We start from the raw sequence: 25,152 nt of genomic DNA, 5'->3' as shown, positions 1-25,152 counted from the left end.
GCTTATTTCGCTGAGCATGATTCCTTCCAGCGCCATCCATGTTGCTGCAAATTGCATGTGTTTATCTTTTTTGAATGCTGAGTAATATTCCATGGTATATATGTACCACATCTTCTTGATCCAGTCATCTATTTTTGGGCATTTGGGTTGTTTCCAAAGCTTAGCTATTGTAAACAGTGCTGCTATAAACATAGGGGTGCAGGTGTTCTTTGGAATTGATGTTTCTGTGTCCTTTGGGTAAATACCTAGGAGTGGAATTGCTGGATCATATGGAAGCTCTATGTTTAGTAGGTCCAGAAATCTCCATACAGCTTTCCACAGTGGTTGGACCAGTTTGCACTCCCACCAACAGTGCAGAAGAGTTCCTTTTTCTCCACACCCTCGCCAACATTTGTTGTTGCTAGTTTTTTTAATATGTGCCATTCTCACTGGTGTAAGATGGTATCTCATGGTAGTTTTGATTTGCATTTCCCTGATGACAAGTGATGTTGAACATTTTTTCATATGCCTGTTGGCCATTTGCATTTCCTCTTCAGAGAAGTTTCTTTTAAGCTCTTCTGCCCATTTTTTGACTGGATTATTTTCTTTGTTGTTGTTGAGTCTCATCAGCTCTTTGCAGATTTTTGTGATCAGTCCTTTATCATTAGTGTTGGGTGCAAAAATGTTCTCCCAGTTGGTGGGGTTTCTCTTTGTTTTTGTTATTGTCTCTTTTGCTGTGCAAAAGCTCTTTAATTTGATGTAGTCCCAGCTGTTGATCTTTGCCTTCACTATCACTGCTTTGGGTGATGTGTCTGTAAAGATGTCTTTGATGTGCAAATCACGTAGTGTTTCGCCTATATTTCCTTCTATATATTTTATGGTTTCAGGTCTTATGTCTAGTTCTTTAATCCATTTTGAGTTGATTTTTGTGTATGGTGTGAGGTGGTGGTCAAGCTTCATTCTTTTGCATGTAGCGACCCAGTTTTCCCAGCACCATTTATTGAACAAACTTTCTTTGCTCCAATGCATATTCTTTGCTCCTTTGTCAAAGATTAGTTGACCATAAATCTGTGGGTTTATTTCTGGATTTTCTATTCGATTCCATTGGTCTGTATGTCTGTTCTTGTTCCAATACCATGCAGTTTTGATGATTATGGCTTTGTAGTATAGTTTGAAGTCTGGGAGTCTGATGCCTCCATTCCCTTCTTTTTTTTTCAGGAGAGCTTTGGCTATTCGGGGTTTTTGGTGATTCCATATGAATTTCATCAATAATTGTTCTATTTCTTTGAAGAATGACATTGAAATTTTGATTGGAATAGCATTGAATCTGTATACTGCTTTTGGTAGGATGGCCATTTTAATAATGTTTATTCTTCCAATCCATGAGCAGGGGATGTCTTTCCATTTCTTTGTGTCTTCTTCTATTTCTTTTAACAGTGTTTTATAGTTTTCTTTGTATAGGTCCTTTACCTCTTTTGTTAGATTTATTCCCAAATATTTGATTTTTTTTGTTTCAATAACAAAAGGGATGGTCTTTTTGATTTCTTCTTCTTCAGATTTATTGTTTGTGTATAGGAAGGCTACTGACTTTTGCGTGTTGATTTTGTATCCTGCCACTTTACTGAACTGATTGATGAGTTGAATTAGCTTTTCTGTGGAGTTTTTGGGGTTCTCTATGTATAATATCATATCGTCTGCAAATAGTGATAGTTTGACTTCTTCTTTTCCTATTTGGATTCCTTGGATGTCTTTCTCTTGTCTTATTGCCCTGGCTAGGACTTCCAGTATTATATTGAAAAGCAATGGTGAGAGTGGACATCCTTGTCTTGTTCCAGATCTTAATGGAATTGCTTTCAGCTTTTCACCATTGAGAATGATACTGGCTGTTGGCTTGTCATAGATGGCCTTTATGATGTTGAGGTATGTTCCTTGTATCCCCAGAATTTCAAGGGCTTTTATCATGAATGGGTGTTGCACTTTGTCGAAAGCTTTCTCAGCATCTATTGATATTATCATATGGTTTTTATATTTCTTTTTGTTGATGTGTTGGATAACGTTGATTGATTTTCGGATGTTAAACCATCCTTGTGCCCCTGGAATGAATCCAACTTGGTCGTGGTGAATCATCTTATGGATACATTGTTGGATTCTGATAGCTAAAATTTTATTGAGGATTTTTGCATCAGTGTTCATTAGGGAGATTGGCCTGTAGTTTTCCCTTTTTGTGTTGTCCTTGTTCGGTTTTGGTATTAGTGTAATGTTGGCTTCATAAAACGTGTTTGGTAATGTCCCTTCCTTCTCAATTTTTTGGAAGAGTTTGTGAAGGATAGGCACTAATTCGTCTCTGAATGTTTGGTAGAATTCATTTGTAAATCCATCAGGTCCTGGGCTTTTGTTTTTGGGGAGGTTTTTGATTACCATTTCAATTTCGCTAATTGTAATTGGTCTGTTTAGGTGTTCTATTTCTTCTTTATCTAGCTTTGGGTGATTGTAGAGTTGTAGGAATTTGTCCATCTCTTCTAGATTGTTGAACTTGTTTCCATATAACTGTTCATAGTAGTTACTGATTATTCTTTTGATTTCTGCTGTGTCCGTTGTGATTTCTCCTCTTTCATTGATGATCCTGTTTATTTGTGCTTTCTCCCTTTTTTCCTTTGTGAGCCTGGCTAGGGGTTTGTCTATTTTATTGATTTTTTCAAAAAACCAGCTCTTGGTTTCATTGATCTTTTGGATTGTTTTTTTAGTTTCAATTTCATTTATTTCTGCTTTGGTTTTTATTATTTCTTTTCTTCTACTGGTTTTGGGGTTTTTTTGTTGTTCTTTTTCTAGATCTTTGAGCTTCGAGATGAGGTTGTTTCTTTGCGTTCTTTCTTGTTTCTTGATGTGAGCTTCTATTGCTATATATTTTCCTCTTATTACTGCTTTTGCTGCATCCCATACATTTAGGATATTAGTGTCCTCCTTGTCGTTCAATTCAAAAATTTTTTTAATTTCTTCTTTGATCTCCTCATTAGTCCAATGGTCTTCCAGTAGTGTGGTTTTTAATCTCCATGAGGTAGGAAAGTTCCTTGCCTTCTTTTTATGGTTTATTTCTAGTTTGATGCCTTCATGGTCAGAAAAGATGGTTGGTATGATTTCAATCTTGGTGTATCTGTTGATGTTTGTCTTGTGCCCCAGTATGTGATCGATCCTGGAGAATGATCCGTGTGCGCTTGAGAAAAATGTGTACTCCGTTTTTTTGGGGTTTAGTGTTCTATAGATGTCTGTTAAGCCTAATTGCTCTAGGTCCTTATTTAGAGCTTTGGTTTCTTTACTTATTTTTTGTCTTGTTGATCTATCCATTGTTGATAGTGGTGTGTTGAAGTCTCCCACTACGTATGTGTTTTCTCTGATGTCTGTTTTCAGAGAGGACAACAGTTGTCTGATATATTTTGGTGCTCCTTCGTTTGGTGAGTATATGTTAATGAGTGTTATTTCTTCTTGAAGTATTGTCCCCTTGATCATAATGTAGTGACCATTGGGGTCTCTTTTTATCTTTTTGAGTTTGAAATCTGTTTTATCTGATATAAGTATAGCTGTTCCTGCTTTCTTTTTTGGTCCATTTGCTTGTAGGATTGTTTTCCATCCTTTAACTTTGAGCCTATTTTTATCTTTTGTAGCTAAATGTGTTTCCTGGAGACAGCAAAAGGTTGGGTTTTGTTTCTTAATCCAGGCTGCAACTCTGTGTCTTTTTATTGAAGAGTTTAGTCCATTTACATTTAGAGTTAATATTGATATGTTAACATCTGTATTTGCCATTGTGTTTGTCTTTCCTTTGATTTTATTTATTTATTCTTTTAATAACTTTTTTTTTTTTTTTGGCCTTCTTTCATTGTTATTCGTCCCTCTGAGGTTCTGGCTTTAGGACTCCTTGTAGTATTTTTTGGAGTGGGGGTTTAGTTGCAATGAAATTCCGGAGTTTCTGTTTGTCTGGGAAGGTCCATATTCTTTCTTCAAAGAGGAAGGAGAGCTTTGCGGGATAGAGTATTCTTGGTTGGCATCTGTTTTCTTGGAGTCTGTTGACTATGTCCCTCCACTCTCTCCTTGCCCGTAGTGTTTCTTCGGAGAAGTCTGATGTCAGCCTGATTGGTTTTCCTTTGAATGTTATCTGTTTCTTCCCTCTTGCCAGCTTCATTATTTTTTCCTTGTCCTGGATTCTTGGGAGCTTTACTATTATGTGTCTTGCTGTATTTTTCCTTTCGTCGTGGAAGTTTGGTGTTCTTCTTGCTTCTTGTATATCAATTTTCAGCTCCTTCTTCTCATTTGGGAAGTTCTCTTCAATTATCTCTTTGAATATTTTCTCTGTTCCTACATCTCTCTCCTCTCCTTCTGGTATTCCTATAACTCTTATATTTCCTTTCCTCATGGAGTCAGATAGTTCCCGAAGTCTTTCTTCGTTCTTTTTCCTTCGTACTTCTCTTTCCTTTTCTGTTTTGGTTCTTTTTATTTCTGTGTCTTCAAGCGTACTTATTCGTTCTTCCATTTCATCTATTCTGCTTTCATTGCTTTTCCCAGAATTCTTTAGTTCTTCCATTAATTCTTTGATCTCCTGCATTTCTTTTACTTCCCTCTTTAGGGACTCAATTTCTTTCTTCTGACCATTGTTTTCCCTCTCTAGGGATTCAATTGCATTCTTCTGATCGTTGATTATTTTTCCCTTATCATTGTTTTCCTTTATGACTTCTGTCAGTTTTTTAATCACGGCAATTTTAAATTCTCTTTCTGGAAGGCTCAGAAATTCTTCCAAGTTATTGTCTTTGCAATCTGGGGGCTGGCTTTCTTTTTGTGGTGTGCTTTTTCTCTGGAGAGTTGCTAGGTTGCGTGTGGTTCTTCTCCTCCCTACTGACTGTTTTCTAATTTGCCGTATGCGTTGGGATACTGTGTTGTTGGGACTGGCCGGCATCTTGGGTGGGCTTCTCTGTTCCCCTCTGGTTCTTCCAGGAGTCATCTGTCAGTTTCAAGCAGCCGGGCGGCCGGGCGGCCGGGCGGCCGGGGCTGTGTGCTGGTGCTGGTCTCCTCCTGGGGGGCGGGGCTCTCTTTAATGGCGTCTGGAGCTCACCTCCGCGGTGGATCCTGCAGGGTTCGCCTCAGCTCCCGTTCACGGGGTGTGGTGGCTGCAATAGTTCCTTTCCACTCACAGTCCCGCTTGCTGTGTCCGTTTTTCTTGTTGGCCGTTTTGGTTTGTTGTTTCCTCCTCTCTGCCGGTCCGAGAGTGCCGACTTTGTGGGCGGGGGAGGGGAGCAGGGTTCTGCGCTTCCCTCCCTTCTCGTCCTCTTTTATATCCCTAAGTTAAAATATTTTTAATAAAACTAAAACAGTTTGCCTCTTCACAGACATTCTCAATTTGCACTCGTCTTTTTATCCTTTCCTGTGAGTGCTTGATAGCAAGGATTGGTTCCTCTGCCTTGATCCAGGGCCAAGATGGCAGCGATATTATCCACCATTCTCTTTATATATTTTTAATTGAGTTAACATTGTATTATAACATTAAGTTTCAAGTTTGCCTCATTAAAAATCAACATCTGTGTCACCACAGCAGGGTCACCACTGAAAGTCCAATTCTTTCCTTCACTGTATAATTTACCCCACTCTGTAATTACTAAAGTGGTCTTATAGCATAAAATTGTATTGTTCCTTTATTTAATTCATTCATTTGTTCAGTGTCTCTGGATACCACAGTCAAATTCATGTAGTGTTTGTCTTTCTCCATCTGACTTTCTTCACTAAGCATAAGACTCTTTCGGTCCATTCATGTTGTTGCAAATAGCAAAATTGTGCGGCTTTTCTATACCTTAGTAGTACTCCACATGTGTCTGTAGCACATCATCTTTATCCACTTGTCTGTGAAAGGGCACTTGGATTGTTACCTTGGCCAGTGTAAATAATTCCCTGTGAACGAGTGGGTGCATGTATCTCTTTGACTTGGCGTTTTTGTATTGGGGGTGGGGGGGAGGGGCGGTAAATACCCAGAAGTGAAATAACCAGATCCTATGGAGTTTCTATCTTTAATTTTTTGAGGAATCTCCATTCTGCTTCCCGTGCCACTGCTTATAGTCCCAAAATGTACAAGAGTTCCCTCCTCTTTTACACATCAGTGCAAATGCCAACATGGTGAAAAGGCAATAGCATTGTATGAATAGAAAAATGATTTTGCCTGTAGGGCAAAGGAGCCTCAGAGGACCCCAGGGGCCCTCAGGAGTCCATGGACAACACTTTGAGAACTGTTACTGTAGCTCTCTCTAGGGAGGGAACTACTGCATCAGCAGAGGGGCACATGGCCAGCCTTTCCAGGTGATGCCAGGTGAGACTGTACCCATCATACTCCTAGAAAGGGGGCATTCATGTTCCACATCCTCACTGACATTTGAAATGGTCAGACTTTTACATTTTTGCCAAACCATTAATGGAACTTCTTTTCATGTGTTTTGGACATTCTGTGAGAACCCATCCCTGATTTTTCTCCAGTTGTCTAGCCATTAGTCTTTTTCTTGAAGATTTTTAAGGTTTTTCTGAGTGTATTACTTAAAATGCATGCTAGTTAAGTATCCTATATTTGTGTGTTTACTGTATTATCTACTAAACACCTGGGAGTGTATAGAAAGACTAGAAGGTACACATCAAATCATCAAATCATTGGTATTTTCTGGGCGATTTTTAAGGTTTCAACATTTTTCTGATCATCTAATAATGATCATGAACTGACTTCATGTTCAAAAAGTTACTGACAGAAAAGATTCAGCGTGGTGCTTGTGTTTTTCCTAGCCTTGTTTCGGCAACAAGACTAACAACCTGGAGGCTTATGTGAAATGGTTCAACAGACTGTGTTACCTCGTGGCAACTGAGATCTGCATGGTGCGTAGAAACCCAGGGAGCATGACCTGGCACGGCCAAAGGCCACCGAGGGGGAGGAGGCCCCCTGGGAGGGAACCAGATGGTATTTTGAGTCTACCCAGCTCCAAGCCAGGCCAGGCTAGGCACCCCACAGGGGTACCAGGTGTCATCCAGCTTGCCTGCGGTGACATTCCCCCTGGGTGAGCTAGGGATGGATCTACGCCAGTCACAGAGATGTCAGAGGCTGCTTGCTGAAGGAATAAAGAGTGCTCCCTTCTTCCTCCACCTGGGGCTGTCTGCGTTGGGCAGCTGGCCTGCATTTTGTTTGATTCACTAAGGATTCACAGGTAGACATGATCTAACTTTTGACAGCTGGGAGATTGCACTTACAAAGTTCAGGTCTCTGGCTTCTCCTAGAAAGTAGGAAGACCCCAGAAGAGGGTCTCACTGAGTTGAGGTCCCACAGACTGGACCCTGTCTGCACTCTTCTCTTCCTTCCAGCAGAGGGACCCTCCTCTGAAACCACCTCCCACCATCAAGTGAGGCCCACAGGCCACTTGTTTCAGGAAAGGATAGGTGGCAGCTCTGTGCCAGTGTCTAGGAGCAATTGCCGAGATAGCGCTTGGGGCACACAGTGTTTATGAAGGATCAACACCTGTACAGAGAACAGGGAAGAGCAGGACTGTCCTGGAGAAGCTGATCTGAGTGTCTTCAGTCTTCGGGAGCTGGGAGGGTCACCTGTCTGAGCGCCCACATCCTGCCGAGGCCAGTTGACCTTCAGCCCCCATCACTGGCACTGATGCTTGGGTGGCTCTGCACAGGACAGGGCAGAACCCAGTGGGTAACTCTGAAGGGGGTTGGTGGCACAAACTCTGCAGACACCTCAGTGCACTTTTTGGTGTCAGCAAAGATCATGGCTGAACGTCTAGGGGGGAAAATCTTTTGGCAAGAACCCAGCTGAGGGCTCCACTAGCCCTACTTGTTTCCTACATTCACATCAATGATCCAGCATCTAAGATGGGGATGAACATGAACGCGCTGTGAGCCCCCCCCCCCCGGGAGTCAAGCATTGCATAGGCCCAGGATGGCCTTTGGGGGTACACAGATTAGTTCTGAGCTATCAGAGAAGTCCAAGTCCCAAGACCTTGGGGTTGAAGTCACACAGTCATTCAACAGAAAGTAGAGGAGAGGTTGCTCAGGAAATAGGGCCTTGAGGTTATTGTGTGTCCCTGTCTGCCCCACTGCTCTCCTTCCCCCTCAGGAGACCCAGCTTGGTACTGGGAGGAAAGGCCAAGAAACCAGGCTTTCTGCTTCTGGAGGAGGAGTGCTGAGCTGGGTTGAGGGATGAAGGAGCTGTCCCCATGGGAGCCCCCCACTGGGCCCCAATCCTATGAGAGTCCCATCCTTTAGGGGAGACCCACACCCACTGGAGGCTCTCCTTGCACAGAGCCCCAGCCCCATGGAGCCAGCCCACTCGAGGGCCCTGCCCCTGTGGGAGACCCCTGTGGTAGTGGGCTCTCTGCTGGCTCTGCCTATACTTGCTCAGAGCCTCTGAGCCCTCTGGCTGCGAATCGCCCAGGCATCAAGCCTCTCACCTGTGAAGCTGGCTTAGAGAAGGTGAACTAGGGCACGGCTAGGTGAGCAGGATATCTGACAGGGCAGGGTGGGGACTTGTGATCCCTGAGGCTCAGGTGCCCTGTCCCCAGCCGGCCAAGAAGAAGCAGAGGGCCCAGGTGATCGAGTTCTTCATCGACGTGGCCCGAGAGTGCTTCAACATTGGCAACTTCAACTCCCTGATGGCCATTATCTGTGAGTGGACCAGTTGGACCTGGGGTCCCCAGTGCAAGCACCCCCAGAGAGGTTGGAGGGGGCACACACAGGCAGGTGGGGTGCAAGCCAGTATGCTCCTCTGAGCAGGAGGTGGGTGTGGGCTGGGTCTGTGTGCCCCCTACCCCAAAAGTCCTGGGGAGGTGCTCCTTCTGAAATAAGCGAACCTGCTCTGGGTGCTCGGTGAGGGCTTGGCAGTCTCTTCCCCCATCCAGGGAGAACAGGCCCTGGTCATGGTGTGGGGCGAGTGTGGTGGGGACTAGAACAGGAAGGCTGCACACACGTGGAAGCCAGACCGGCCCCAAAGCCACGTCCACTAGCATCTACCCACCCAGTGTCTGGTGGACTGAGGCCACCGCAGAGCTCAGTCCTGGTTGCGGTGCAGCCTAAGAGACTGAGCCAGCTGGGGGACACAAGGGAGTACATGAAACTAGCTGGGGGCAGCCCTCCCCATCATCCCTCCCTCTTCCAGCTGGCATGAACATGAGCCCTGTCTCCAGGCTGAAGAAGACCTGGGCCAAAGTGAAGACGGCCAAGTTTTTCATCCTCGAGGTGAGCAAACTTGCCTGCTACTGGGTGCTGCTGGCCATCCAAATCTGCAGCTGCCCAAATGCCTCCCTCTCCTTTCAGCACCAGATGGACCCAACAGGAAACTTTTGCAACTATAGGACAGCTCTGCGTGGGGCAGCCCACCGCTCCCTGACAGCCCACAGCAGCCGAGAGAAGGTAGGTCAGGGGCTGCCTGACTTTCAGGGCTCCTCCCTGCTGCAGACCACCTTAGCCCAGGTAGGCTGTATCAGAGAATCTTACTGTCTTGAAGGTCACCTGACCAACCCCTGCCCTTCTAAAGCATCTGTAATAGGCATCCAAGTTGTCTTGCTACTTCCCCAAACAGACCAGCATCCCCACGCAGCTCCAACTGGTAGGAAATGCTTTCTGTGGGGCTGCAGTCATATAGCCCCCTCTTTGGGGGGGTCATGGAGAGTGAGGCTTCTCCCTGCCATCCTGCAGGGAGCCCAGACTCCCCTCTCTCTCTTCTGAGCCACAGCCCAGGCTGCCATGCCAGACTCCGTCCCCTCCCAACTTGGGTCCTTTCAATCCTAGACCAACTGTATTTATCAGAGTCCCTTGGTTCAGCTCAGTGTGTGTTCAAAGTACATGGGGCCTTGAACTTTCTTATTCTAAACAATAATTGAACCAATTTGGCAATAATTGAACCAAAGTTCTTGTTCACTTAGTTCACTAAAACAGCCTTTTGAATGGGTTCTGTTACACATTTGCAGTTGGGGGTTGTAATGACCCTGGTGAATTTCATTTCTCCTCCAAATTTCCCTCCCTGGCCTCTGATACAAGGAACTGTGGACAGGTCTAGGGATTGCAGTCGTCCTCTGGCATAAAACCTGTCATCAACCCAATAATTAGAATGGTTTGTCTCCATGGGGAAGAAACTCTGAGATATTCTGTGCTTTTTCAGTCTGGTCTCTTGTAAAATTGGTAGAATCAAGTCCCTGCCATGTTTGTGTAAGTCTGTTTCCAGCTTAAGGAAAATTAAACAAGTTGCTGTTCTTGAAATTCCAAGTCACTCTAGAATTGTATTGGATGGAAGTCAGTAGTAGGGTTGGGGAGCAGGCTAAGTTAAGCACACTATGCCATCTGCCAGGCCTTCCCAGCCCTCCCTCTCCCCCAGAGATCACATGCAGGCCCCAGACACGCTGTTGGCTATGTCTTATTCAGCTGGGTCTTCCTGTTCAGGCTGCGAGCACAGCAGCAACTCTGGGGCCCAGCGGGGAGGGAGTGGGGGCAGCATTCAATGAGGAGAGACCTCAGAGCCCAGAGCAGGTGACTGTGTCCCCAGGAGTAGGAAGCATGGGGAAGTGGGGACTTCATTTCACTAGGCACTGTTTAGGGTTTCCAGACCCAATTCCAATGTGAGGCTTCTGCACACCAAACAAATCTCAGGCACCAACAGGGTGTCTAGGAATAAAACTCAACTCTGACACTATCTGCCTGGAGATGGCATCAGATTCCGTAGGTTAAGGGCTCAGTCACTCAAGACCACCCTCCACTTCAGACACTAGTCACAAGCCCAAGCTTTTACCTGTGCTTCTGACCAAATGGCTAGATTGGAGGTTTCCACAGTTCCCTCTTGAGGTTCAGTTAATTTGCTAGAGCAGCTCACAGAAGTCAGGATAATAGCAGAGATATTATTCAGGAAGAATCAGTTGGAAGAACGTGTAGGACAAGATAGAGAGAAAGGGTGCAGAGCGTCCATGCCCTCGCAGGCATGCAGTTCTCTCCCAAAGATCCGAATGTCCACCAACATGGGAGCACTTCAAAACCTATCCTTTTGGACTTTATGGCGGCCTTATTGCATAGGCATGATTGATTATATCAGTGGTCATTGGCAATTGAGCTTACTCTTCAACCCTAGTCCCCTCCCCAGGATGTCAGGGGAGTAGGACTGGAAGTTCCAACCCTCTAACCATATGGATGGTTCCGTTGGCAACCACCGCATCCTTAGGTGCCTCCCAAAAGTCACCTCACTCAAATAACGAGACACTTTATCACTCTCAACACTTCGGAAATTCTGGGGCTTTTGTGACCCATGAGCCAGGAACTATAGATGAAGATTAAATATATTTGAGGAATACATACTTAGTCATCTGAATGACCAACTATATATTTTTTACATATGAACACCTTTCACGCTAGGGCCACTTGGCTTCCATTCTGTGCCCCTCACTAATTCTGACTCCTGATCTAGGGGTGGATTTCAGCATTGCCATTTCCCAAATTGAAAAAATAGTGTCTCAGAGAGGAGATCTCACTTGTCCAATACATGACAAAGAAGCAGCAGAACCAGACTCTGAATCTTACAGTGTTTGCTGCCTACTGCTCCTGGGGTACAGGCAGGAGTGGCAGACACAGGGAAACTAATATGACCCAGGACTTGGGGGGGTGAGGTGGGAATGTATAGAGTTGGCTGCAACCTCCGGTTTGAGGTGTCAGCCATGGCACTGGGGCTCTACACTGTTTTTCTTCCAGCCAAGTGCAAATTGTGCAAAATGAGCAGGCTGAGATTTCATGTTCCCACCTTCTGAGCCCCCTTCTAGCTCCAGGGTGCTGGGGTTTTAGTGTTTTTATCCTGTGGGTGACTTACAGAGCAATGTGTTTAGTTTTGCTGTCTTCTCCTCAGAGAGACAAGGACCGTGAGCTCAGTCCATAGAAAATGCTTCATAAATGGGGGCTGGATGGATGGATGGACAGACAAACCAATGGAAAGATGGGTGGAAGGAGGGATAGATGGAGGAATGGAAGGCAGGATAGAGGGAGGGATGGACAGAAGGATGGATGGACAGATGGATGGATGGATGGATGGATGGATGGATGGATGGATGGATGCTTGGAGATACTCCCCTAGTCCCTCAGTGCCCCCCAGCTGAAACTAACAATGCCAGCAGGCTTCAGTGATCATGGCACTTGATGCTATCTTCCTGTCTCTCCTTAGTCGCTGTCAGGGGACCAACTCCACACAAGCCTTTCATGGTGACACCCAGCTAAGTAGGTTCTGATGGCACTGCTCAGCAAAGACAGTGGGTTTATCGTAATCAGTGGGGGCATGGAGACTGCTGGGTCTCTGCATCGACTAATTCCTGGTTGGTGATTACCTGGACCAACCTGGATAGGTGGAAGTTGTGAGAAATGCTCGCATATGGAAAACATGATCTCCTCAAGGACCAGCAGCAATGCCTCTGCCTCCAGCAGGCTTGCACCAAGCTCTTGAGAAGTCATCTCTGTCTGCAGAGTTCCTCTGCCTTTAGCCCCCTCCCTGTCATAGCACATCTCCCCAGCGCACCAACATTGGGCCTGGGACTTAGCACCAGTGGTGGGGGTGGGGAGAGAACACTTCAGGCACAGTGAGGAAGCAGGCGGGACAGGAGCTCTGGGAATGAACCACTTGGGCCCTTATCCTGCCTTTGCTACTTACTGCTGTGAAAGCTTGTGCAACTTACTTAACCTCTCTGGGTCTTGGCTTCCTCATATAAAAGTGGGTTAATAAGAGCCCTGCTTCACAGGACTACAGTGTAGATAAAACACAATCCTCGGAGAGATGGGGAAAAAAGGGCAGAAAGGAAGAAGAAAAAGGAAGGCTAAGAGAAGACCTGCAGGTGAGGGCTGGAAGATGCACATAGAGCAGAGAGACATGGGAAGAAGAAGCCTTGTTAGTTTTTTGGCCTTGAACTTATGCTAGAGACCTGAAGAACACTGAAAGAGACAGAGACGTGGATTCTGTAGGTCACTGAACTTCATGAATACTCATGACCCACGGGACTTGGGATTTGCAGAAAGGCAGCTGGGCTGAGTCATCTGATTAGAAGAGGACAAAACCTTAACGTTCATCTAAGTCATTCACTTTCAACATCATGGATCCAACTCTACCAGGAAAACTTTTATGACTTTAAAGACCAGAAATCTCTCCTATGTTAACACAGTCTGAAAATTTATGGCCAGATTTCCTCCATGTAAGCATGGTTTGATGTTTCCATCTATTCAGACACATACCAATAATGGGTAAAATCTAAAATGTGAGAAGATACGTAGCTGTGCTTGAAAGCAAGCAGATACTGGTTTCTCGGTGTGTTCCTCACACCAGGACTTTTTGTCCTTGGAGAGAAGCCTCCTGCCTGACTGTATGCCTAGCTGACCAGCAAGTACTCTGGGTACCAAGACAATAGCCCCAAGAACAAGAAGTACTGGGGACCCCACAGGTTTCCTGACAACCAGCTCTCATTCTCAGTTAAGCACAGTAGGAATATCATGTTCGACGAGATTGTCAGCATAGCCCAGCAGATGCAGCATCGATCTTTAGCTAGAGAACTCTCTGGCACCATTAAAGAGATCCTCAGTACCGACCAGTCCATGGGCTACAACACTGATGGCCACCACCCTCACAACATCATCGATGACCTCAACAGCGGAGCGGTGGAGTGCCCTGCCAGTTAAGAAAAATCAAAGAAAATCACAATAAAGGGTCATTTGACAGTGGGAAGAAAAACCAAACAAACCACAATCCTCTGCTTTTACAGTGAAGTTCAGTGAAGCGCTGGGATCCGCCAGTAACCTTGTGTCAAGGGTATAGTGGTGGGCTTTTTGGGAATACAGATGGGGACTAAACCCTGTCTTCAGTGGAGCAAAGACTTCCTTATTCTATACACTTTTCCCCGAACAATCTCCTGCTACACTGAGGTGAGGGGTCAGTGTGCCTGGCACATTCTCACTGTCCTCCAAGCCCTGGTGCCTGCCACAGAGAATGGAGCAAATGTCTGTGGTATTGGAATAAGCCTGGGATGACCAGTTTGTCCTGGAATGAAAACTTCTGCATTCCAGGAAGCCCTTGAGTCCAGGGCTCATCAGGTAGTTGATTTCCCTACTAATCCCGAGTGTGGCCCTGGCCCTAGTGGTCACTAGCCAGGTGACGCTGGGCCAGGCCCTGCCGCTCACTTTCCTCATTTGTCCTGCCCAGTGGAGCCGGTGGTCAGTGCTCAGGTCCTTGCCTCAAAATCTTTGTTAGCTTGGATGGAAGTGAGACAAAAATGCCAAGACCTGCTGCTCTGACCCCAGAGTGATGAGGTGGAGGCGGCAGCACTCGCACAGCTCTGGAGCCCGCCGTTAGAGCAGGAATGTTGGTTTCCTGGGGCTGTTGTAATCAATATCACAAGGTATAAGGCTTAGACACATCACTGCCGCCTCTGCCTCCCTCTCCACGTGGCTTTCTCTGCATGTGTCCAGATTTCCCTTGTTTTATAAGGACACCAGTTGGCATCAGAGCCCACCTAACCCAGTATGACCTCATCTTAACTTGAGTCCATCTGTAAAGACAATCCAAATAAGGTCTCATCCATAGGCACTGGGGGTTTAGGACTTGAATATACCTTTGGGGGTTGGGGGTGGGGAATATAGTTCAATCCATAATAGCAGGATAGACCCAGTGTTCCCCAGTGGTGGTTGAGGCTGTCAGCATTGGGTCTCCCTTCTCAAGGAGTCAGCAGGTTCACAGAGGAGGGAGGGAGAAGCAAGACATGCCACAGTGAAGACACGAAGGTGTCTGCCCGTCACAGGCCGAGCGCATCAGCCCATCAAGTCCCCTCAGGATCCCAAGCAAGGGTGCATTTGGCCTGACCATGGTGTATCAGATCCTTAGCATCAGGAAAGACGCAGAATGACAAATTGTTATGTTCTGAAATATATATTTTTTTTTTTTAAGGAGGGCACAAAATTTCAAAGCAGATGGTGCACATTCTTACATATTTAGCAGGGAGCTCAGCGTGGACTCCTCCTCCTGGTACATATGAGCAGGGAAGCCTGAGGCTGTGGACCCCCCAACTGTGGGGACAAGCTTTCCCTGGCCTCTCACAGCAACAGTGGAAGACATGTTCAAGGGTTATTGGGACTGTGTGTCTCACCCAGCCCCACCCCAGGCAGACGTCCACAGTGGGAGCTCAGTTAATACTGGCATCTGATGGGGCATGGAAGGAAACAGTGTGGCCTGAGGGCAAAGAAGCCTATGCCTCCTTTGTTTGTGGTTTCCACATCGCCTCCCATGGTGCATACTAACTAACCCATCACTCAGGAAGTCCATTTGCTGGCCAGCCTTGCCCAGGAAGCCTGTCCCTTCCTCTGCATCCAGGGTTGCATCTGAAATCCCTGGGGACAGGTGACTGCAGGCAACATAGTCTCCTTGGACGGAGCCCCTGTGCAGAGGCCTGCTGAAGGCTGACCTTCACCTTGTCCTTCTAGATTGTCATCCCTTTCTTCAGCCTGCTCATCAAAGACATCTACTTCCTGAACGAGGGCTGTGCCAACCGCCTCCCCAACGGACATGTCAACTTTGAGGTAAGATCCAGGGGGCTGGGGTATGGGGAGGGGGAGGGACTGCCAGTGAAAACTCCCAGAGCAGTTGCTGTGACCCTTATTGCTTGGAATGTTGGGGGACTCTGAGGCAAAGTGCAGCCAACATCAGATTATCCAGCTCGCCCCCCACCCCCCAAAGGAGAGTGATGCTCATTTAGGCCTTGTGCCCAGCAAAAGCTGAATGATTTTCAGCCCTTGAGGAGCACCAGGTTGATGAGAAAGACAGCCCTGCAGGCCGTAGTGACAGCTGGTGAGGTGGCAAGGCACAATGCCTGGGGGCCAGAATCCCTCCCCAGGGAGGGTCCCTAGCAGCAGGCGGAAGTGGTCGGGCAGAGTGGGCAGAAGGGATGAAAGATTTCTTCTCCCTCTGCAGACAGTCAACATTGTCAATGTGTCTCCTCCTCCAGGAAGCGCCTTTGACCATCAGGTGGAGGGAGGCCTTGTGTAGAGAGCTGAGACACCTTTCATCACAGCATCTAAGTTCCCAGGCTCCTCAAAATCTAGGCCAGCCTGATCCACTTCATGTCTCAAGCCCACACCCACACCCACACCCCCACCACAGGCCCATCCAGCATACCCGTGAGCCTGTGGGATACACCTGATGGGCAACGGGGCCCAGGACCCCTGAGGGTACTGGGCAGTGAGAGCAGAAGATCACTAAGTCAGACAGACAGACCATCCAGGCAAGAGTGGAATCCCTGCAATTTGCAGGAAGGAAGTGCTTGCCCCACCCAGCCTCCAACTACAAGGGGCAGCGGTTCTGGGTTGGTCCTTGCTCTGCCTGAGCTCCAGGGTCTTCCTCTGTGGAACAGGGCTCTGACCATGGCTGCAGAGAGCTAGGAACAGGTGTCCCTCATGGCTCACCAAGGGCTCTTCAGGTGTCCCCTGCTGACAGAGCCCTTTGGCCTGGAGCTGCCTCTGCTGTTGGTCCTTGAATGGTTACCCCCAGAAGACCTTCCCATCCTTCCTGAGGGCCTGGTCACCCCTGAGGGCCAAGGGAAATCTAATCTAGCAGGCGGCCTGGGTGCTGCATCCTGGGGCCAGTCCAAGCTGGAGGTGACATTGAGCAAGTTAGGCTTGGGAGGAACACAGGAGCCCCAGAGACCCATGCCTCACTCAACAGGTGACCCCACAGCATACAGCTGAGTATAGGACCTCCTTTTCCTCTTTCCCCTTTTTGAACTGGTCCCCAGAACCAAGGCCAAGGGGCAAGGGGCAGTACTGCAAAGTGTTCATGTGGCCCCAGATTTGGGACACAAGCAGTGGGACTGGAACCAGCCACCAAGGCAGATCGAAGGATGCCACAGAGCGGAGCTCCCACCTAGTCAAGACTGCAATTTACTTAAAATCCATCTTCCAGTTGGCACAGTTTTTTTTTTCTTTTAAGTAAATGTATTTAAATTTTACTTAAAATTCTACTTACATGAATTTATTTAAATACATTTACTTGTTTTTGTAACATTTAAACAAATCAACAAACACATACCACTTGGTATAAATAGAGATGATCGCAAAAATAAATAGCACAAAGCTCAAGCGCAGTAGCTCCCCCCTTCCCCAAGGGCAATGCCTTCAAGACCCCCAGAAGATGCCTGAAAACAAGGGCCTTGCTGAACTCTCTATATACTGTTTTTCCCTGCACATGCACACCTAGGATGCAGTTTAATTTACAAATCAGGCACAGTAAGAGATTAACAACAATAATAAAATAGCACAATTATAATATGTATATATATTATACATAAATACACATAACATAAAAGTTGCGTGAATATGGTCTCTTTCTCTCACAATATCTTATTGTATGTGGTATTTTCAGACTGTGGTTGAACACAGGTGACTGAAACCACAGCAGGTGAGGGGAAATTACTACCTTTACTCAGATGTATGATCTGCTGGGGCTATAGCCCGAGGCTGGTGTCTCCCCACCACATGGGGGGCCAGTGAACCTTAAGTGTTGAGATGCCTCAGAAGGAATGAAGAGATGAAATGAACACCCAGGTTTTCTGACGGGTGGTTCTGTCATTTGTTGCCCAAGTTCCACCCTCCCTGCCCTGCAGGTGGCCTCACTGGGGTGCTAAGGGAGGCCTTGCCGGGGCCAGCTGTACATTCTCCCCCACACAGGTGGAGATGGGGGAGAGCATCCATTTTTTTGTCTCTATAATTCTGGCAGAAATTTCTGGAACTGGCCAAGCAGGTTGGAGAGTTCATCACATGGAAACAAGTGGAGTGCCCCTTCGAACAAGATCCCAGCATCACCCACTACTTGCACACTGCCCCCATCTTCAGTGAGGATGGTAAGGTGACCCCATGATCTTCCTGATGCCCTGCCACAGGACTCTCGGGTGGTGTCTCAGTCACATAGTCACATCACCATACAGGTCCCCAGCCCCGAGGAAGACAACCAACATGGCCCAAGGAGCTGTGAGCTGGGACTTCAGGGGCCCCCAGGGCCAGTGTTTCCCCAGACACAGTTTGGGTGCTGTTAAAAATGGTAAACTGAACTATCAACCTATCCGAACCCAGTCATCAGGAAAGCGGGGTGGCGATAAGAACCTCCTCAGGATTCTCGTAGGGATGGGACAGCACTGGACTGACTGAGGGCCCTTCCAGAGCTGGTGGATGTGTGTGTGTGTGTAAGCATGTTTGTGAGTGTGTGCATGTGAGCATTCATGTGCAAGCACATGTATGTCTGCAAGTGTGTGCATGTGTGTGAGCATCTATGTGTGTGCACATGTGCAGTACACACTGGCAAGAGCTGAGGTGGCTTTTCCAGAGCGCTGGTACCATCTGCCACCTGCAGTAAATCAGTATTTCCATCTGATCATTTGTCCGATACAATAGATTGCTTGAAAATTTGCAAAGTGAGTGCACTCCAGGAGTTCCCTCCTCTAGGAAGGGAAGGTGCTGGAAAAGCAAGCAGTCTTCTGGGCCTGAGATGATCATCCCATGGGGACAGGGTGGCCCCATTATTAACTGCGCTCTGGATCCAGGGCCCTCAGATCACCTTGGCAGTTCCTGCTTGACACACAGGGCACCTGGCTCCTTGTCATGGCAAACATTTTACAAAGCTCAGGAGAGCATTTTCTGCCAAAAACAAAACATTAGGGGGAAGGACTTTTTTTTTTCTTTAGTGATTTTGTTTTTTAATTATTAATGCTTTCATTTTTGCTGTTTTATTTTTTATATATTTTGGGGCTATGATTTTTTGGAGAGGGGTCTCATTATCTGCAGTCCCTCCCCCAAACCAGAAGTTCATCCTGGGCTTCTCCCCTTCCCTGCCCCCACAAGCTGTGTGATCCTGGACAGGTTCCTCATCCTCGCTGAGCCTCATCTGCTGTATCTATCTAGTGTGGGCAGTGAGAGAGCCCACTCCCCAGAGGTCTTTCTTTGTGTTGAGAATTACATGAGTTGGCACAGGCAAAACGCTCAGGACTGCATTCAATATTCGTTGTATTTGTTTCCTAGCAGTAATATAACAAATCACTACAAACTGGCTGGTTCCCAATAATACAGTTTTATCCTCTTACAGTTATGTGGGTGAAAAATTCAAAGTCAGTTTCACCAAGCAAAATTAAGGTGTTAGCAGAGCTTTTTATTTCTGAGATAAGATTCCTTTTCTGGCTTTCTATGATTTCTGGTGACCATCTGTATTCTTTGGCTTGTGGCCCCTTCTTCCGTCTTCAAAATGCATCCTTCCCACCTTTGCTTCCACCATTACATTGCCATCTGTAGTCAAGTTTCCTTTGTTTCCCTCTTAAAAAAAATACTTGTGATTGCATTTAGGGCCCACCTGGATAGTCCAGGAGATTTTCCTCCTCTCCAGTTCCTTAATCATATTTGCAAAGTTCTTTTGCCCATAGAAGGTAATATATTCACAGGTCCTGGGGATGAGGATCTGGATATCTCTGGGAGCCACTATTCAACCTACTATAGTAGTAGTTATGAGCATTTTCTGGGCCAGTGGAACTTAAAATGTGTCAAAAGCATATTAGGAGAAGGGCAAGAGGAGTCTAATGGCAAGGAGATAAGAGAGGGAGAGACAGTTTATTCACTCTTTCAGTTAAAAGTATTTCGAGAAAGCCTGCTGTATGCCAGGCAGCAATCTGGATGTGAATCTACAGATAAAATACCAGCCTTTCTGGATCACCCTTAGAGAGGAGTACCTCCCATTTTGACTCTCTCTTCCCCCTGTTCCTCCTGCACCCTCCACTCCCAAAAACTGGAGAAAATCAACAGAAGGGACCTAAGATATATTGAGCCTTGACTGGGTCAGTAATAGCCTCTGTCAGAAATTCTACGCTATCCCCAGCTCCACGCCACTTCTGACAGTGTCTGCCTGGCAATTCAGTCAGCTTTCAGGCTCCTGAAACAAATGAAAAAAATTGAAGGAATCGGCAAAGAAACAGAAGATGTAAGGAAGAGCCAAATGGAAATTTTAGAACTTAAAAATACAATAACTGAAATAAAAAGCTGAGTGGAGTAACAACAGAATGGAGAGGAAAGGATCAATGAACTGGAAGATGGAACAATAGAAATTAGTCAGTCTGAACAACAGAGAAGACATTGACTGAAACAGCCTCAGCAATCTGGGATATGACAATAAATCTAACACTCGTGTCATCAGTCTGGTAAGAAAAGGACAAACAGCCAGAGTTGAAAAGTAGTTGAAGAATTAGGGCCTCCCTGATGGCACAAGGAGTTACGCACAGCGCTGTGAAGCTGTATACAACCTCTGCAGCACCAATTCTATCCCCAGCCTGCCAGGTTGCTACCCACATGGCATAGCAGACCTCTTCCTGACTCACCCACTGCTCCTCTCAGCAGTGTATTTCATTAGATCCGCCTATTCTGATCCCCACTCTGTCTCTGGCGAATCCTCTCACCCTTGCCACACCTCTGGCCTGTACCCCAGTTCTTCTATAAATAAATAAATAAATAAATAAATAAATCTTAAAAAAAAAAAAATACTTGAGGAGTTAATGACTGAAAAGTTCCCAGGTTTGGATAAGATAAACCTAAAGATTGAAGAAACTGAGTGAATCCCTGAAAGATTAAACTCAAAAGAAAACTATACCAAGACACATGCTAATGAAATTCTAAAAACTAATGAAAAAGAAACAAATCTTGAAAACACTGGAAGAGAAATGATACTTGCGGGGGAAAACAGTTCAAATGACCAGAGGCAGTGCACACTTTCAAGAGCTGAAAGAAAATAATAACCAACCCACAGTTCTGTATCAGCAAAAATATCCTTTGGGAATTTAGATAAATCAGATGGGAGGAAGACAAGAAAAATAAGAGAGATAAAACAAAAAATAAAAAAATCAAGTGGCAGACTTAAGCCCTAACATATTGATAACAAATGGTCTAAATACAGCAAGTAAAAGACTAATGTTGTCAGTGTAAAACATTTAAAAACATGACCCAGCTTTTATGTTTTCTACAAGAAACTCATTTCAAATATGGTATAGATAGGCTGAAGAGTGAAAGGATGGGAAAAGATTGAGCATGCAAATATTAACCTAAAAAAAAAAAAACAGGAGTAGTGATTTTCATATTTGATATTATATATTCCAAGGAAAGAAAATTACCAATTATTATATAACAACAAAAGAATAAAGCTCTCAAGAAGACCTAATAATCCTACATGCATACATACCAAACAACAGAGTTGCAAAATTTATGAAGCAAAATCTGAAGGACTGAAACAGATCCACAGTTATAATTGGAGACTTCAACACCCTTCTCTCCACAGCTGATAGAACAAAAGATAGAAAAGCAACAGACATGGAACTTACCAGTACTATCAAAAAATAAGATCTAGGGCCTCCCCGGTGGTACAGCGGTTGAGTGCTGGGCTGCGAAGCTGCCCGCAGCCTCTGCAGTGCCGGTTCGATCCCTGGCCACCGGGCGAGGGTCCCACATAGCGCGCAGACCTCTCCTACTGTGCCCGCTGCTCCCCTCAGCAGTGTACTTCGTCAGTCTGCCTGTTCTGTTCCCCGCTCTGGATCTTGTGAATTCTCTCACCCTCCCGCACTTCTGACTGTACCCAGTGCTTGTATAAATAAATAAATAAATCTTAAAAAAAAAGAAACTGTCAAACTTTCAAAAAAAATAATAAAATAAAAAAATAAGATCTAGTTCACATTTATAAAATACTCCATAAAACTACAGCAAGACTTTTTTTTTTCAGTTCCCCATGGAGTACAGACCAAGATACGCCATATCTTGAGCTACTTAAAACAAATTTCAAGTAATTGAACTTACACATAGTGTGTTTCCCAATAACAGCACAATCATATATCAATAACTGATATCAACAATTTAAGACAACAGAAAAATCTTTGAACACTTAGACTATAAACAGCACACTTCTAAATTAACCATGAGTTAAAGGGGACGCCTCAAGGGAAATAAAAAATTCATTTGAATAAGTGAACATAAATCAAAATGTATAGAAAGCAGCTAAAATAAACCTGAGAGGGAATTTCACAGTACTTACTGTATACATTAGCAAAAATGGGAAAATATCAAATTAATTATCTAATTTCCCACATCCAGAACTTAGAAAAACAGGAGTAAAATAAACCCAAAGCCAGGAGAAGAAAGGAAATTAGAGCACATGAGAGCAGAAAGCAACAAAATGGAAAACAGAACAACAATAAACAAAATTAAATAAAGAAAGGCTTGGTTCTTCAAAAAGCATAATAAACTATCATCTTCTAGCAATGAGTTTCCTTCTCAGAGAGGAAGGCAGAGATCACTAATATCAGAGATGAAAAGAGGCATCACCACAGACTGCCAACATCAAAAGGCTAATAAGGGATTTCTGTGAACTATGCACATAAATTTTTGGTAATTTAGATAGAAGGGATCAATTCTGCAAAAACCCTAACTGCCAGAACTTAACTTGAAATAAATTATTTGAGTATTAAGGAAACTGAATTTTTAATTTTAAGACACTGAAAATGAAATCTCAGGCCCCGGTGGTTAGACAAGTGAATTCTACCAAACACCCATCCTGCACAATCTCTTTCAGGAAATAGAAGCAAAGGGAACTTAAGTTTATGAAGTCAGTATGACCCTGGTACCAAAGGCAGACGCAGACAGTATAAAAAAGAAAATGTATACCAGTATCCCTCATAAATACAAATGAAAAAAAAAAAAAACCTTAACAAAACATTAGCAAATAAAATTCTGCACTATAAAAAAAAAAAAAAGCATCATTAGCAAGTGGGTTTATTCCAGAGATGCAAGGTTGTTCACTATTTGAAAGTCAATCAGTGTAATCTACTATATTAACAGGATAAAGGAGAAAAATCACTAGATAAGTCAATTGATGTAGAAAAACATTTTCAACAGCATACATGGTAAAAACTCTCAGAAAAATTGGAATAAAAGGCTAAACTTGGTAAATTGTATCTATAAAAACCCTTCAGTTAATATCATATTTAATGGTGAAACACTGAATTCTTTCCCACTAAAATTGGTGACAAGTCAAGTATATGTACTCTGGCAAGATCTAGTCATTACAGTATGACAAGAAAAGGAAATAAAAGACATATAGGTCAGAAAGGGAGAGTTAACACTGTCCGTAATTACAGAAAAAAAGTCCCAAGGAATCTACAATAACTCCTAAAATTACTGAGTGCAGCCAAGGTTGAAGAATGCAAGATAAACAGAAGTTGTTTTATTTCTATATACTAGCAGTGCTTATGTGGACACCAAAATTTACAATCCCTAAAAAAAATCCTGAGGTGTTAATCTAACAAAGCATGTATAAGATGTGTGTGCTAAAAACTACATAACACTGATAAAACAAATCAAAGAAGAGCTAAATAAATGGAGAGATGTGAAGTTCATGAATTTGAAGACTCAACATAGCAAATTTATCAGTTCTTCCCAAATTAAGTACAGGTTAAAAGAAATTCCTATAAAAATCCTTGCAAGGCTTATAGTAGATAGAGACAAGAATATGCTAAAATGCGTATGGAAAGACAAAGGAAACAATTTTGAAAAAAAAAGAATCAAATGGGAGGGGCACCCTACCCAATATTAAAACTGATCTTATATCAAAACAGGTGTTGGTAGAACAAACATGTGCATCAGTATAACAATAGAGAACCCAGGAATAAATCCATGGAAATATACCCAATGATTTTTGACAAAAGTACAAGCAATTCAGTTGAGGAAAGATAACCTTTGAACAAATGGTGTTGGAGCATTTGGACATCCACAGGCCAAAAACTGAACCTGGACCTAAGTCTTATACTTACACAAAAATTAAGTCCAAATGGATCACAGATTTGAAAATAGAATGTGACACTATCAAACATTTAGGAAAAAAGGCAAGAGAAAAATCTTAGGGAGGTAGGGCTAGACAGAGAGTCAACATGCAACTGCAGTGTGACTCAGCCGTCACACTCCTGGACATTGCAGAGTCGAGAAACGAGTAAAGACAGCCCCTAACTTACAATGGTTCAACTTACAATTTTTTAATTTTATGATAGTGTGAAAGCAATAGACTTTTAATAGAAATTGTACTTTCAATTTTGAATTTTGCTCTTTTCTTGGGGTAGCAAGGTCCTGCCTGCTGACGCCGTACGGGGGCAGTGCTGTGCAGCTCCCACCCAGGGCAATCAGAAGGGCACATCCGCTGCTCTGCAGGCTGGTCTTCACTTTCAGCAGTGTTCAAGAGATTACATGAGATATTCACTACTTATAAAACAGGCTTTGTGTTAGATGTCTTTGCCCAACTCTAAGCTACTGTAAGTGTTTTGAACAGGTTTAAGGTAGGCTAGGCTATGGTGTTAGGCGTATTAAGGGCACTTTCAGCTTATGGTATTTTCCACTTAGCGATGGGTTTATCAGAACATAACCCCATTATCAGTCAAGGAAGATCCGTGCTCATGTTCACAAAAAAAACCCAAAAACAAAAAACTGCACACCATTGGTTATAGCAGCTTTATTTGTGATAGCCAGACACTGGAAACAACCAGATGCCCTTCAGTGGGTGAATGGTTAAACAAACTGATATATCCATACCATGAACTATTATTGAGCAATAAAAAGGGGAAAAGAACAAAATATTGATACACACTACAGCAGGGGTGAGTCTCCAGAAAATTACACTAAATGAAAAAAGCCAATCCCAAAAGGTTACATATTGTGTAATTAGTTTATATCACATTCTGGAAATACGAAGTATAGAAATGGAGAATAGATCAGTAATTGCCAAGGATTTCAAAAGGGGTGGAAGGGGGAGGGAAGTAGAAGTGGCTGAGAAAGGGCAACCCGGGGGATCTGGCTGGTGATGAGAACGTTCTCCGTCTTTTTTTTTTTTTTTTTAAAGATTTATTTATTTATTTATTTATACAAGAACTGGGGTACAGGCCAGATGTGTGGGAGGGTGAGAGGATTCACCAGAGACAGAGTGGGGAACAGAACAGGCAGACTGATGAAATAGACTGCTGAGGGGAGCAGCGGGCGGGACAGGAGAGGTCTGCTGCGCCATGTGGGGCTCTCACCGGTGGCTGGGATCCAACTGGCTCTGCAGAAGCT

The 25,152-nt window shown here is 44.6% G+C and overlaps 1 protein-coding gene across 1 annotated transcript in view; it reads left to right on the top strand.

The window, feature by feature from the left end:
- RASGEF1C (RasGEF domain family member 1C) overlaps nucleotides 1-25,152 on the top strand; it is a 98,812-nt gene that overhangs the window by 72,185 nt on the left and 1,475 nt on the right. Inside the window, exons 7-12 of the mRNA XM_037500433.2 lie at nucleotides 6,781-6,870; nucleotides 8,556-8,658; nucleotides 9,149-9,228; nucleotides 9,307-9,402; nucleotides 15,475-15,570; nucleotides 17,762-17,885. Of these exons, the coding sequence (XP_037356330.1) occupies nucleotides 6,781-6,870; nucleotides 8,556-8,658; nucleotides 9,149-9,228; nucleotides 9,307-9,402; nucleotides 15,475-15,570; nucleotides 17,762-17,885 (589 nt within the window). The remainder of the gene's footprint in view (nucleotides 1-6,780; nucleotides 6,871-8,555; nucleotides 8,659-9,148; nucleotides 9,229-9,306; nucleotides 9,403-15,474; nucleotides 15,571-17,761; nucleotides 17,886-25,152) is intronic.

This window comes from Talpa occidentalis, unplaced genomic scaffold (assembly GCF_014898055.3).
Source record: "Talpa occidentalis isolate TD23 unplaced genomic scaffold, MPIMG_talOcc4v2.1 talOcc4.9, whole genome shotgun sequence".
Classification (NCBI taxonomy): Eukaryota; Metazoa; Chordata; class Mammalia; order Eulipotyphla; family Talpidae; genus Talpa; species Talpa occidentalis.
The sequence above is the reverse complement of the archived record's forward strand: the minus strand, read 5'-3'. Positions and strand labels throughout refer to the sequence as shown.